Source organism: Aquarana catesbeiana, linkage group LG02 (assembly GCF_042186555.1).
Source record: "Aquarana catesbeiana isolate 2022-GZ linkage group LG02, ASM4218655v1, whole genome shotgun sequence".
NCBI classification, from domain to species: domain Eukaryota; kingdom Metazoa; phylum Chordata; class Amphibia; order Anura; family Ranidae; genus Aquarana; species Aquarana catesbeiana.
In genome coordinates this window covers 174,226,111-174,242,410 of record NC_133325.1, presented here as the reverse complement: position 1 = coordinate 174,242,410, position 16,300 = coordinate 174,226,111, and the positions used below count along the sequence as shown (strand labels likewise).

The following is a 16,300-nucleotide window of genomic DNA, read 5'->3' as shown; positions in this document are numbered from 1 at the left end:
CACAGTTAAGAGGGAGAATGAGAATCTGCTGCCTGCTGAAAAGGTACTGCTTTAATCAAGCTAAATCATATATTATTATGCTACATGTTATAACATAATAATTTATTATTTATCTATTTACTGTGAAATTACTGGTTTGAAGTTATAACAGTAATTTGTCCGTTAAGCCACCTGCTTGAGTACAGTTTGTGGAAATATAGTAAATTACCTTAAAAACAATATATAATAAATATTTGTATATTACTTACGTATGGTAAATTACCACTTGCCACCCAGGCCAATTCTGACGCGTCTCCCCTACATGCAAAAATCATCATTTTTTTGCTAGGAACTCACTCAGAACCCCCAAACATTATATATATTTTTTAGCAGACACCCTAGGGCAGTGATGGTGAACCTTGGCATCCCAGATGTTTTGGAACTACATTTCCCATGATGCTCATGCACTCTGCATTGGTTATTGCAACTTTTTATGTTACACGGTATTTGCGCAGCAATTTTTCAAACACTTTTTTTGGAAAAAACTGTTTCATGACTATAAAAAAAACACCAAAGTTAGCCTGATTTTTTGTATAATGTGAAAGATGATGTTACGCCAAGTAAATAGATACTTAACATGTCAAGCTTTAAACTTGCGCATACTCGTGGAATAGTGCCAAACTTCTGTACTTAAAAATCTCCTCTAAAATGTTTTATAGGTTACATGTTTAGAGTTACAGAGGAGGTCTAGTGCTAGAATTATTGCTCTCGCTCTAACAATCGCAGCGTATGTAACCTGTGTGTATCTGGCTCTGATACTAGCCAGTGCCTCATCAGCCACTGACCTCACCGCATGTCCCTGTAGAAGCTTAGACTGCACCTATCAAAGAAGCACTTCAGACGCATACAGTATAAGGGTTAGAAGCACAGAACAGTAGGTTCTGACACATTTTGGTGAAGAGAGGTTGGTCATCAGCACAGATGCAAAGAAGGAGAGTTAAGTTTACATAAGGGAAGTTATTTGTTGGGTTTATAGGGATGGTAAATGTTAGAGTTAAATAAAAAAAAAAACAGCAAGGTGTGCCAAACTAAGTGCAGTATGTTCAGACCAAGGGAATTTATTAAAACAACACTCACATGAAACAACACTCACATCAGATAAAACAAGGCATGTAACTCCAAAAAGGTCTGTGGTCACTTGGGGGGTCCAAGGCTTTGTCACTACAGGCTTCAGCGGTATAACGGCAGGGTAGATGGAAACCAGCGTGGAATGCACTCGGGACGGTCCAGAACCGGAAGTGCCGTTGAAGCTTGTAGTGACAAAGCCTTGGACCCCCCCAAGTGACCACGGACCTTTTTGGAGTTACATGCCTTGTTTTATCTGATGCCATGTGAGTAGCCATTTGGCTGATGTTTAAATAAATTCCCCTGCACTTAATCTGGCGCACCTTGTTGTTTTTTATTTTTCTTTCAGAGATTGCTTCGCTCCTAAGAGAGCTGTCACTAGTGCTGTCATAGCACCCCATTGGACTCATGAACTTTACTGTGATTTTTTTAAAATCATACATATATTTTTATATTTTTTATACATAATTTTTATCCAGGACTTTTATGGTTATTACCCTGTGTATGCTCTTTCCTATTTAACGTTGAGTTTTTGTCTTAAACCTTGCACCATCTTCCCTTTTCTTGTAGTTTTAGAGTAAAAGGGTGCGTTATTGTGAGCAATAGTGTTAGAGCGTTAATGCCATCATTAAAAGAGGGGTTAGTATTAGAGTAACAGTGAGGGTTACTGTTATGCCCTGTACGCACGGTCAGATTTCCCGACGGAAAAAGTGCGATCGGACTGTGTTGTCGGAAATTCCGATTGTGTGTGGGCTCCGTCGGACTTTTTCCATCGGAATTTCCGACACACAAAGTTTGAGAGCAGGCTATAAAATTTTCCGACAACAAAATCCGATTGGTTAAATTCCAATCATGTGTAAATCTAACGCACAAAGTGCCATGCATGCTCAGAATAAATTAGGAGACAAAAGCTATTGGCTACTGCCCCGTTTATAGTCCTGACGTACGTGTTTTACGTCACCGCGTTCAGAACGATTGGATTTTCCGACAACTTTGTGCGACCGTGTGTATGCAAGACAAGTTTGAGCCAACATCCGTTGGAAAAAATCCATGGATTTTGTTGTCTGAATGTCCGATCAATGTCCGATCGGGTGTACAGGGCATTAGTGTTACAAGAGAGGTAATGTTAGGGTTTAAAGTCAGTGTTACAGGGAGGGTTCATTTTAAGGTAATAGTAAGCGTCAGTGTTAGCCTTACAGGGTGGATTAGTGTTATGTTACAGTGAGGGTTAGTGATATGGTTACAAGTAGAATTAGTGTTAGAGTTACAGGAAGAGTTAGTGTTAGGTTACAGTAAGGGTAAGTGTCAGAACTACAGGGAGGGTTGGCGTTGGGGTTACATGGAGGATAGTGTTAAGTTATTGGAAGAGTAAGTGTTAGCAGGACTGCATAAGGCAGTACAGCCAGCCCTCCTGTACTGGGCCTGGGCCCCATCAGTTCCCAAGGGGCGGCCTGGGAACCTGCTAAGCAGGAGGGCTAGCTGTACGGTCTTATTGCCGACAATGATCCTCTTCTGTCTCCCCCTGCAGCACTGCCAGCTTCTTCTCCTCTCCCTCCCTTCGGCTGCACTGCAGGGGGATTGTTTCTAGCACATGTGCCCCTTCCAGCTGCTGTCCAAACCCCCCGTGTGCTCCTTTCCCCTGCATCGCTGCCAGCTTCCCTCCTCACCCGTCGGCAGCTGCTGTAGGCCCACAGGGAGATGTTTCAGTATGGAGAGTGGGGGGAAGGGGCCAGTAAATAGGTCAAACACTGGCCCCTTCCTTTCCTAAATGAACACAGTGAGCGATCGGTATCAATCACTCCTGTGTCCATTCATCACTGAAGCATAGTAAACTGTCCAGTTTGCGAATAAGCAGGAAGCCTCAGAGGGCTTCCTATTTATTCATCTGTGCAGCTGAGGCTGCAGAGAAAGGGACTGATAAATCTATGTCCTCAGTCACTTTTGGCCGGACAGGTAGGCAGTTTGTGGCCCCATGATTTCTAACAGAAGACCTGAGTGTTAGGGTTACGGGAAGGGCTGGGGTGTGGAGGTCTAGGGAGGAGTATTGTTCTATGTGATGGAATTTCTGAATTGAAAACTGCCAGCGCAGATGTCCCAGCACTTAAAGCTAAAGTATCGCTATAAACAGTAAAATATGCTTTTAGTGGATAAATGACACAGCAGTAGTTTGTTGATATAATTATTCACAACTTTTTGGAGTAGCCTTGTTTACTACACAAATGCAGCAAGGCATTGTTCACATGCATATATGAAGTTACAATTCTCCTCTTTCATATTTTTGTTGACACCATGCAGAATAGCATCTGAAAAGAGAAGAATGAATAATTGGCGGACATGATATGAAACAGACACCAATAAAGAAAAACAGCATATATTGTGTTTCCTCCGAAAATGAAACCTACTACAAAAATAAGACCTACTGTGATTTTCTGGGATGGCTGCAATACAAGGCCTACCTCGAAAATAAGCCCTCATTTAAGGTGGTTGTAAAATCCTATAATTCACTCTATTACAGTATTATATAATGTAAAATGTGTGTGTTTCTGTAAAATAGTTGTGCCAAATACCTTCGTTACAGCGCAGCTCGGCGCTTGGCTGCTCTCCTCCTCTTCTCCCAGGTGTCAGCGGGGATCTCAGCCCCTCTCTCTGCAGTGCTCGGAGCGGGGAAGAGAGCTCCGGCGGGTCAACGAAGGTTATATCACAGAAAGACACACATTTTACATTAAATTTTACTGTAATGGAGTGCATTCTAGGATTTTACAACCACTTTTACTCAGTTCACACTGGTGGATTCCTGACAGGCAGGGAGGGAGAGGGGGAGAGAAGACAGAACATTACATGATAAGACCTACCCCAAAAATAAGCCCTACTGTGTCTTTTGTTGCCAAAATTAATATAAGACTCGGTCTTATTTTCAGAGAAACATGGTAGCAGAATGCTGTTTTTTTTCCCCCTGATGTTTCGTTACCTCCATACTCTGCAATCGGAATTCTCAAACTATCATCTTCAAATGAGGTGGGACTCCTCACAGAGAAAATACTAGATGTAAATAAAATATGCAGAATTCTCTGCACGACCTCACTCCAAAGGGATGTATTAGCTATAACACATTCCAAAGTTATAGCTGCTGGCATTTACTACCAGCAAAATATATACAACGTTCTCTATACTCTCTAAACGAATTATTCAAAACAGGAAAAAGCTACTCCCCTTAACAAAAGACCTTGGGAAAAAACATACTTATTAAAATAGGGATATTTTACAAAACTACTCTTCTCCAGACAAGGAAAAATGCTATTTTCAGCTTGGGAGCAGAGCTCAAACATCTTAAAGGATGAAAAATTCTGCCACCAGACTCTCACATTCCAAGAAAAGAAATCCCTCATGAGGAGTCACTCGACTATGACTTATCATACTTCGACCCAATACAGTGGGAATAATTTCCATGCCTACATCTACAGCACCATTAGAGCGAAGTTCTGCTTCACCTAATTACAATGATAGGACAGTTTCACTACTTCTTACCATTAGTGAAATGAAAAGATATCTTTTTCCCAACCAGGCTCACTGGAGAGAGCCACCTACATGTTTACTTTCCTATGTTCTGCAACATTATTACTGTTCTCATTCAAAGGTGTATGCAACATATGCTGCTCAGCTTATTCTGATATTTTCTTCAGGTTGTTGTGAACAGTTTGTAATGGTTATGTGTACTGGGCTCACGAATAGCTGTGTGTGTGTGTAGCAGCCATTTTGTTCACATTCAGCCATTGCATTTTATGCGTCGTTAGCTTCTCTGTTTTAAAACCAGAGATCCAGTAGCTCAGACCGCCCCCCCCTTTACTTACACAATACAGAAACTGTTAATTGATGTCAGGACCTTATCAATTTATTGATCAGACACACAGACCTTTCCATTACCCAATCCACAATTTATGTCTAGAAACCTTAATAAAACTGTCATCCTCACAAGCTGAGCAAGCCAAAAAACTAACAGATACCGGTCGTAAATAGCACAGTTGGAGGAGATGGCCAATACATATCTCTGCAGACAGGTTAGCACTTATAACTTCAGCATGTTTCATAACTCATTAGATAATAATAGCACAGCCAGAATATAGACACATTTACCTCCCTCAGTTAATTTATAGTGTTTTGAGCCCTAACACCACTGCTCTAGGAGTTTGGGGTGCAGCACCAGCCCAATTCAGCTCCTTGGCGAACCGGGTTTCCGAAACCTGTCAAAGTTTTATTCATTTTGAAGCTACATTCAAGCTGGACAATAATCTGCATGTTAGCAGGCTTTACCTTGTAGGTACTCAGATATATGAGTACCTATAGAAAACTGTCTCTGGGATATAGTCATAACCATAGTGAAATCCCAGAAACCACTTTTCAGATGCTTATTGGTCAGGTGGCCTCTGTCAAAACTCCTTTGATCCCAAAGAAAAAGAGAATGCCAGGACAGTTTGTTAGCTCTCTAACATCAAATCAAGGAACACCTAACAGGACTTGTGAGAGTCACAATACTGTTTTTGCTTATTCACTGGACTCTGCCAAAACCAGGATTTGCAAGTATTCTTTTCAACATCTTTTTATTTCTCGGTTGTTTTATAGTCTCTTTATTACTTGTGACACCATTTTACCATAAATAATTTATTTGCATTTATATTTTGAAAAGGGTTAACCTTGTCTCTAAAGTTTTTAATGAAAACTAAAAATAACCTGTCTCTTGAAGAGCGATACTGTATAGTATAAATCCTCTGAACATACCTGTCTGTGGTGACAGTGTGTGTTACAGATGTTTATTCTAAATGATACCTCATTTCGTCACACTGTTTATTTTTTACAGCCTCATTCACATTGGACGTCTAGTCCCAGTGCATGGGGCAGCCTGTCAAACTATATGAGAGGCTGACAGCTGCTTGCAGCTGGTCGGGGCTGGACAGCTCACCTTGTAGCATTTACATTTAGTGCAGTATGCGCCGGGGATGAATGCCTGGAATGCGATAGGTTTGCATTTTGCACATTTGTCCCTGGGTGTATAATGCCTTTCTAATTGGTACCACTGAGCTCAATGCTCAGCCCCGTCCAACTAAAGCAGCTGTCAGCTTATTTTAGAGTTTGACAGGCTGCCAGCAGCAGGACTGGATGGGGCACTTGTGCCCTCTGGTCAATGCTTAACTCCCCATGCACCAGGACTAAAAGCTCAGTGTGCATAGGGCCTAACCAGTCTACAGCCCAGTACACACTATAAGAAAATCGGATGAACGATTGTCCGGTTTTCCTTGATGTTTCACAGCAGGTCCAAATCAAGGATGGTAAAGATTGTATGAAAATTCTCAAGGGACAAATGCTTTTTTTAGTTTGACTTGTTGTTTCATGCACACACATCTTTCGTACCCCTTTTTTCTCATACAAAAACCGTGTGAAAACAGTACACATTAAATAAAAATCATTAGTTCTGTTCACGTACAAGAAAAATTTTAGAGTTTGTCCCTTCGGAAATTTTCGTTTGGAATGTCTGAATCGGATATATGAAAATCGAGCGATCATTCCTCGTAGGAAATTATTTTTCCTATTTTCTCATAGTGTGCACTCCACTTAAAGTGGAGTTCCACCCAAAAGTGGAACTTCCACTGATCTGCTTCCTCCCCCTCTCCGGTGCCACATTTGACACCTTTCAGGGGGGAGGGGAGAACGGGTACCTGTTTTTAATGAAGAATGGCAGTGGCAGCACCTGACATCGTGGGGTGGGGTGCCGACATTGCGGGCTCCCTGGACAGGTAAGTGTCTATATATATTAAAAGTCAGCAGCTACAGTATTTGTAGCTGCTGACTTTATCTGTGATTGGATTGGAACACACGCTAGCTGAAAACCATCACATAATCTGGACCTTTCCCATGTCAACATCTACTTCCTACTCTGAAAATATTCTTTAATCATATATTTATGCAACTACAAAGCAGCTCTACCCCTTATACATTTTAACAAAATGTACCTCTATAAACATCAAAAGCCTTATGTGCGCATATAAGAGACCAGTCTAAAGCCTCGTACACACTACTATTTTTTTTGAGTTGAACAAAAAAAAAACCTGACAGCTCAGGTCGGAGCCACTGTACAGGCCCCCCCTGGCAGGACACACTGATATGCAATCTCAACCATTGGCTAAGAGCGCTAAACAAAAAGCAGGTCAGTAGACCTTTTTTGGTCATGACCCTTCAGCGGGTCAGACTGGCTGCCGTACACACGTGCCGAATGTCCACCGGTTTCTATTGAACCGGCCGATGCTGCCCGACATTCAGCTTGTGTGTACTAAACCAGGGCACCAGGGTGAAAACTTCCACAACACTTTTCTGCATAAACAAGATTTGTATGCTATTTGGAATTGCTTAGGCAGCTTGAAAAAGGACTTTATTTACTTTTGTTGAGATGGGGGCACAATGAAACTCTAAAGAGTGTCACAGACTCCTTATGACACTTATAAATCTTTGATTTCCCCTGACGGTGTTCAATATACAAGATATTATTTATGCTTCTTTCTAAATTTGCATAATAAATCCTGTCTGTTGAAGTTTTAAAATCATTATTATTATAACTATCTTTTTTTGCCAAAGTGCATGGCAAAATTGATTGATGTTATTGACCCAAAGTTCTGAACCTCTCTGACAAAACGGTACCTATTTGTAAAAAAATTTGCTTTGCAAATGTCTCATCATTTGCTCAAAAGTAATGAATAAAACTTGTATTACCTGTATATATTAACTAAATGGTACCTATATATTAATTATACCTGTTTGTAAAATGTGTGTAATGTTAGTTTCTATTTGTTGCCTTCTGACAGACAAATTAAGTATTCTCTTATCATTTGATCCCAAATAAAGACAGCCATTAACCATTTACATGGTAGAAAAAGAAGAAGAACAGGCTGCACACTACGACTATAATCCAAAATCCTTTATTGGGACATCCAAGAGTGACACCGCAGGAACAGCAGGAACAGAGTGCCTAGTTAGGGGAGGGAGAACTAAAATTCAATCAGGCAGACAGGTTAGTTAGGGGTCAGACATTTATGGAGGGTGGAATGGGGATAGATGGGGGAGGGTTATGGCAGGTGACAAGAAAATTCCCTTGCTACAAACAACCATTGGAAATTATAGTGCTACTATAGTGCTACTAATTTGTACTACTAAAAAAGATATGCAAAACACCGGAGCAAAATGTAATAATGCATTGAAGTGTTTGTTCACCAATGCCAGAAGTCTGCCAAGCAAAATAGGTGAGTTGGAAGCTCTGGTGCACGAGGAGAGCTATGATGTAATCGGTATTACTGAAACTTGGTTTCATTCCTCACATGACTGGGCTATTAATATTCCTGGCTATGCACTCTTTTGGAGAGACAGTGTAAAAAGGAAAGGTGGTGGGGTCTGTCTCTATGTGAGAAGTGATCTCAAAGCGAGTGTGAAAGAGGACCTAATTGATGGAGAGTGTGATGTGGCTGAAGCATTATGGGTGGAACTGCATATAGATGTGCGTAGTTCATAGTTAATCATTGGAGTCTGTTATAGACCACTCAATGTTAATGAGGAGTTTGAGACTCAGCTCGTTGCACAGATGGAAAGGGCTGCAAGGGCTGGGAGGATAATAATGGGGGATTTTATCTATCCGGAAATTGACTGGAGTAATGGCACTGCTGGATCAGTTAATGGGAAAAATGTATAAACCTATTACAGGACAATTTTATGGTACAGTTTATTGAGGCCCCAACTAGGAATGATGCTCTGTTGGAACTGGTAATCTCAAACCATGCAGAGCTTATTACCAATGTTCATATAAAGGAACATCTGGGTAGCAGTGACAATAACATGATTTTATTTGATGTTAGCTGTACGAAAAAAACACATACGGGAAAGATAAAAACACTTAACTTTAAGAGAGTACATTTTCCAAGGATGATGGTTGCTCTCCAGGACTTAGACTGGGAGGGAATATTAGTATCAATGGACACAGAACAGAAATGGGAATTCTTCAAAAAGACTTTTTGTGAACTCACTGCAAAGTATATTCCCATGGGCAATAAGTTTAACCACTTCCGGACCACCTTGCGACAATGTACGTCCTTACTTTGAAGGGGGATATCGTTGTTATGGCAGCAGCTAGCTATCCTCTTCTTCAGCCTGCAGTCCAGTTTCTGATAAGAGTGCAGCGGATTTGCCACAAGATCACTTTTATCGGCGGCGGTAGAGGGCCCCCCTCCCACCGCGATTCGGTGCCCTCCGCCGCTTACCGGAGTGTCGGCTTTCCCCGGGCTTGACATGGAGACGAGTAAGGGGAAAATGGCCCCCACCCATCTCCATAACAATGCAGGGCGAAAGCGATGTCAAAACGTCACTTCCGCCCATAGCTCTTAGAGGGTAATTTTTTGTAATTATTTTTTTAAATGACAAATTTATTTATTTATTTTTTCTATTGCATTTAACTGTAAATATGAGATCTGAGGTCTTTTTTTACCCCAGATCTCATATTTAAGAGCTCCTGTCATGCTTTTTTTCTATTACAGGGGATGTTTACATTCCTTGTAATAGGAATAAAAGTGACACAATTTTTTTGTAAAAAACATTGTAAAAATAAAAAATAAAACGTAACATAAATAATAATAAAAAAAAAAATTTTTAAACTTGCCCCGTCCCGCCGAGCTCGCCTGCAGAAGCGAACGCATACATAAGTAGCGTCCGCATATGAAAACGGTGTTCAAACCACACATGTGAGGTATCATAGTTACATAGTTAGTAGTAAGGTTGAATAAAGACACCAGTCCATCCAGTTTAACCTGAGTGAGTGTGGATGCGTTTCTACAATTGTCCCTAACCCTGTACATTGCACACTCACATCAGTCCCTACCCGCAATCCAAGGTCCCCATTCATATACTAAGGCCAATTTTGGACAGAAGCCAATTAACCTACCAGCATGTCTTTGGAGTGTGGGAAGAAACCGGAGTACCTGGAGGAATCCCACGTAGGCACAGGAAGAACATACAAACTCCAGGCAGGTAGTGTCGTGGTTGGGATTCGAACCAGCGACCCTTTTTACTGCTAGGTGAGACCACTGTGCCGCCCCAACAAGCTTTTAAAAAATATAAAAATGAAGGAACACTATTGTCATTTAAATTTTACAAAGAATATAACAGACTATGTAAAAAGGAAATCAAGGACGCAAAAATTCAAAACGAATGACAGATTGCACAAGACAGTAGGTCAAACCCCCAAAAATTCTTCAAATATATTAATAGTAAAAAGGTCAGGTCCTAGCAAGTAGGCCGTTTACAAAATAATCTAGAGTGGGTGACTGTGGACAAAGAGAAGGCAAATTTATTAAATACATTCTTCTGTTCTGTGTATACAAATAAGCATGGGAGAGCTCAAGTCCATAATGGGGATGATATTGACACAGCCCCAAATGATCCACAATGGCTCAAAAGTGATATGGTCCAGAAATATTTAGACAGAATAAATGTTGATAAAGCACCTGGACCAGATGGCATCCACCCACAGATCCTAAAAGAATTGAGCTCTGTCATTTCAAAGCCATTGTATCTAATTTTTAGGGACTCATTGAGGGGAATAGTACCACTGGATTGACGTAGGGCCAATGTGGTGCCTATATTTAAAAAGGGAACAAAGTCTTTACCAAGTAACTATAGACCTGTTCGTTTAACTTCTATAGTTGGGAAGATACTGGAAAGTTTAATAAAATACCACACAGGTGAGTTCTTGCTGGAAAAAAACATTTTAAGCAACAGACAGCATGGATTCATGAAAGACAGAAGTTGTCAGACAAACCTGATTTCTTTTTATGAAGAGGTAAGTAAAACCTTGGACAGAGGGGTGGCTGTGGACATGGTATACTTGGATTTTACAAAATCATTTGACACAGCTCCCCACACAAGGCTCATGTGTAAGGTAAAGTCTACAGGCTTGGAAATATCGGTTTGTAAATGGATAGAAAACTGGCTAAAAGATAGAATTCAGAGAGTAGTGGTTAATGATTTTTACTCTGAATGGTCTAAGGTTATCAGTGGTTTACCCCAAGGTTCAGTGTTGGGACCTTTAATTTTTAATCTCTTTATAAATGATATAGGGTCTGGGATTAAAAGTACCATTTCAGTCTTTGCAGATGACACCAAACTATGCAGTGGAATAACGTCCTTACAGGATGTCTCCAATTTACAAGCTGACCTCAATGCACTGTCTAATTGGGCGACCATGTGGCAAATGAGGTTTAATGTTGATAAATGTAAAGTTATGCACTTGGGGGCTAAGAATATGCATGCATCATACATACTAGGGGGAGTACAACTGGGGGGATCCATAGCGGAGAGGGATCTGGGGGTTTTGGTAGATCATAAGCTCAACAATAACATGCAATGCCAAGCTGCAATTTCCAAAGCAAGCAAAGTCCTTTCTTGTATTAAGAGAGGTATGGACTCCAGAGAGAGCGATATCATTTTGCCCCTGTACAAATCATTAGTAAGACCTCATCTGGAATATGCAGCTCAGTTTTGGGCACCAGTTCTCAAAAAGGATATCGGGGAACTGGAGAAAGTGCAGAGAAGGGCAACCAAAGTGATTAGAGGCATGGAGGAACTCAGCTATGAGGAAAGATTAGAGGAACTGGATTTATTCACTCTTGAAAAGAGGAGATTAAGGGGGATATGATCAACATGTACAAAAATATAAGGGGTCCATATAGTGAACTCAGTGTTGAGTTATTCACTTTACCGTCAAAACACTGAGGACAAGGGGGAAGTCTTTATGTCTAGAGGAAAAGAGATTTCATCTCCAGATACAGAAAGGTTTCTTTACAGTTAGAGCTGTGAAAATGTGGAATAGACTCCCTCCAGAGGTGGTTCTGGCCAGCTCAGTAGATTGCTTTAAGAAAGGCCTGGATTCTTTCCTAAGTGCACACAATATAACTGGGTACTAATATTTATAGGTAAAGTTGATCCAGGCAAAATCCGATTGCCTTTTGGGGGTCAGGAAGGATTTTTTTCCCCTGCTGTAGCAAATTGGATCATGCTTTGCTGGGGTTTTTCGCCTTACTCTGGATCAACTGTGGGTGGGAACTGTGGGATTAGGTATATGGGATTGTTTGATATTATTTTTTATTTATATTTATTGTTGAACTAGATGGACTTGTATCTTTTTTCAAACTGACTAACTATGTAACCATCTATGGCTTGGTATAATGGCTTTTCATTTCAACAGCTAATCCCAATTCTCTGAATAAGAGCATCTATGTATGATACACTGCTACATTTTCTGCTGAAAAGCTATGTTTTGGGGTAATTTTTGCTAGTATTTGCAATCGGGGATTGCAGTAATCCATACATATCAATGAATATTACCGTTCTGTGAAGCCACACTTCAAAATAACCATTGCTTTCATATTGGAACTTTGTATGTTATAAATCCTAGCACCTGTGCCCAAAGCATATATGACAAATCCCTAGGACAAACATGAATAATAGTTCTATCATCCAGTCCAAAAACAACAAACATTTGCAACACAAACTGTACACCTTACAGCTGTAAGGTAAGCGGCTTGCAAACACGGAGGTGTCCTCACTGAAGATCCCCCTTCCCTTCACGATTGGAATTGTTTTGTGTTTCTCATCACGAGTTTTTGTTTTTGGACTGGATGATAGAACTATTATTCATGTTTGTCCTAGGGATTTGTCACTTGTAGTCCACCAGGATTTGGCACGTTTTTGCTAATGGGGCACTAGCCCACATGTATTTTTCTTGCATTATATATTTTTTTGCATTGTGTCATATTTATCCTATTTGTGTCAGTATATGCATTTTTGCTTTGCTATATTCAAGCAGTCACTGTTTCACAATTACCTTTATATATTAGGCTTTGTCTGCCCGCAACATTATAGTCATGTTGATCAGCTACGTTGCACTGCACTGCATCCTCACCATGTTCTTTTAGCATGTAGGATCCATTCATGCATTGGCCCGTTTCTTTTTTAGTTCACTTTGCCACTTTAGTCATCTTTGTAGCTCCCCCCCCCCCTTCATCACAGCGCAACTACCATCTTCCCCCACTTTTGTCAGAAATGCTAATGTGCTGTCTTGAAGGTCTCATAATGCTGAAGCTTCAGAAGGAGAATAACATTTACTGCAATCTGGTTCAAGTGAGGGATAGAGACCTTTATATCTTTAGTAATCAGCATTTTATGAAAGACAAATCCGAGACCCACTTTGTCAACTAACTCTGAAGGCTTTACAAAGCCACTACTGGAATCTTGGAAAGAGGGCCAGGATGATTCATGCAGAGTGGAAACTGTTGCATTTCTGTAATGGATTAAAACACAGGAATGCAGTATCAGTGGCCTTACATGATGAACATGATCATCTGGGATCATAAAGAAATTTTAACCTAGTCAGAGAACGATTTTACTGGCCTTGCATGAAGGAAGAGGCAGAATGTTACTGCCACTTATGTTTGCAGTTTATACAGCAGAAGAACTTGCCCACTAGAACTGGGCCACTTAAAATGCCAAGACCCTATTAATTTGGTGAGCATGGATTTCCTGTGTTTGAAGCCTCATTTCAGTAGACAAGGGAACATCTTGTTGGTGACCATCAACTTCACCCAAAATGCACAAGCTTTCTCGACGAAGGATCAAAACAAGTCCACTGCAGCCAAAGGCCTAGTAAAAAAAATTATTTGTCAATTATGGGCTAACAAAGAAAGTCCACTGAGACCAAGGCAGACACTTTGGGGTTTATTTACTAAAGGAAAACACCACCCCAACCAGGCCACAGAGTATTGCTCAGAACCCTGAGTCCTCAAGGGAAACAAAAATTGGATGACCAGAGGATCTCACAGCCATACATCGTTTGAGGAAAAGCCATTTATTGAGATATACTTCATCAACAGATACCTCTTGGGGGAACCCTGAGTATTTGTTTATTGAATTTTCTTCAATTCTGCTTTTAAATGCATCTTTGTATGTTAATTTTTATGTAATAAATAATCTTTTTTAAATATCAATTATGTTCTGAATTATCAGTACCGAGATAGTCCACCACAACCATTGAGGTCGGGAACAAGTGTATGGCCAGCTTCAGCAACTGCCCCACTTCCCAACCCTCATTTCTTTTCTCTATACATCATTTGTAACCAGTTACCATAGCTTCTTGTGCATCTGATTTATCCAGAGGGGGAAAAACAGGGTCCTTGAACACTTGGCACCAGAAACACTTGGGGTTAATTTACTAAAGGAAAATAGACTGTGTACTTTGCAAAGTGCAGTTGCACTCTGCAAGAGCAGTTGCTCCAGAGCTTAGTTATGGAACAGAAGCTCTGCTGACTTCCATCATCCAATCATGTGCAAGCAAAAATGCTGTTTTTTTATTTTCCTTGCATGTGATTGGGTATTATTTGTCAAGTGAAACTTTACCTCATTTACTAAGCTCTGGAGCAACTGCACTTGCAGAATGCAACACCACTTTGCAAAGTGGACAGTCTATTTGCCTTTAAAAAAAAATCAACCCCTTCTGCCCACTGAATCACTCTCTCCTTGGTAAACTCCACTGACTTAGTCAAAACTGCCCCATACTGAAGAAGACGACAGAGATAACTTGGAGGATGATCTGAAGACAGAATGGCCTTTGGCAGGAAGGTTTTTTTTTCTATATTTTTTTTCTAGTAACAACTAAAACATTTAGACCATCTCCCACTTTCAGTTCAATTGACAATGGTCACCAGGACAAATGGGCTGAATCTCCTCAACAGTGAAAACTTGATAGTGGTTCTAATTCTTCCCTACTCTATCGAAATATACAAAATACACATTTTGCCTTCACACACACTTTAATTTATGGCTTGCACATTCTGTATAATATGATCGATGTACAATATATGTTGGTTAAAGTTATAATTCTACCTTATTCATGATATATATTAAAAATTGCACTTTTTAAGTTTGCGGTTGTTCCTTTTTAGTACATTTTACAATAAATACCATAATATGACTATGATTGAATAATATAAAATGATTGATGTACAACATCAATCCTGGTTTATTCATTGAAGATAATAGAAATGGCATGTTTTTAGGTTTACGGTTGTTCCTTTTTCTATGTATATTTTACCAGCCAATACCAAGAAATTTTAAAGTACATGAATGAAACAATGGCTTTGACTAATGAAAGAAAAAATATGCTACAATGCACTTATTTTGTTATTTAAAATGTATACATAACTCAAATGACTGTTTCAATGGATTTTAAACCTGTTAAATCTGTTAGGATGCAGTATAAGGCCATCTTCAGCTGTGTTTGTAGTATACCTTATATGTTATGGTGGGATACTCACCAAGGCTGCCTCTCCAACCATTCACCAAGGTGCTGCCTCACCTTCTGGGGAAATTCTCCATACACATTTTTTAAATGCTCTGGAGGCATTTTCGACACATAACTCCAAACAGAAGGGCATTTGGACATATCTGCAAATATACGTGCTGAAAAAAAAAATCTATTTTAGTCAAGTACAAAGTCATAATTTAAGGTATATGGCTGTAATAAGCAGGGCATTATACAAAGAAAAAATTCAAAACACAATTATACATACTGTATTTATCACCGAATAGTTAAGGTGTATGTAAAGACAAACTTTTAATTGATTTGAATAGACTTGACAAAGGGTCTAACTTTTCCCTACTCTGTTTAAAATTAAATGTTACTTTTACACACACATTACACTAGACTGTAGGGCAGTTAGTGCATACTATTTCAGCTTACATAATTTTACAGTGTAAAGTATAACAACTCCTAAAGTGGTTATAAAGTTTAGGTATTTTATACCCTAATGCATTACCTGCATTAAGGTAAAAAACACCCCACTAATTATCCCCCCCTCCACTCTTAAACACTGACCTGAGTCCTCTATCAGTCCAGCGCTGTGCCTGGCTGCAGGTCTTCTCCTCCCTCTTCCTGCTCCCGCAGGCTATACTGAGAGCAGCAGTAGCCATTGCTGTCAGTCAAATCCTGTGGGGAGGGAGAGGATAGAGTCATGCTGTGTCTGTCCATGGACACACACGGCCTGGCTCAGGAGCCTGCCCACACAGATGCCCATATAGGACATGGCTTACTATGGGGAAGAAGAAGAAGAAGGGGGGA

The 16,300-nt window shown here is 40.2% G+C and overlaps 1 protein-coding gene across 4 annotated transcripts in view; it reads right to left on the bottom strand.

Annotated features, from left to right (window-relative positions):
• Positions 1 to 16,300, bottom strand: part of STAT6 (signal transducer and activator of transcription 6) — a 335,779-nt gene that overhangs the window by 140,693 nt on the left and 178,786 nt on the right. For 3 of the 4 annotated variants that reach the window (XM_073613829.1, XM_073613828.1, XM_073613830.1), the window contains one exon: positions 15,498 to 15,642. The exons of the other annotated variant lie outside the window; for it this stretch is intronic. In XM_073613829.1, the coding sequence (XP_073469930.1) occupies positions 15,498 to 15,625 (128 nt within the window). In that variant the 5' untranslated portion in view covers positions 15,626 to 15,642. The remainder of the gene's footprint in view (positions 1 to 15,497; positions 15,643 to 16,300) is intronic. 4 annotated transcript variants of the gene reach the window in all.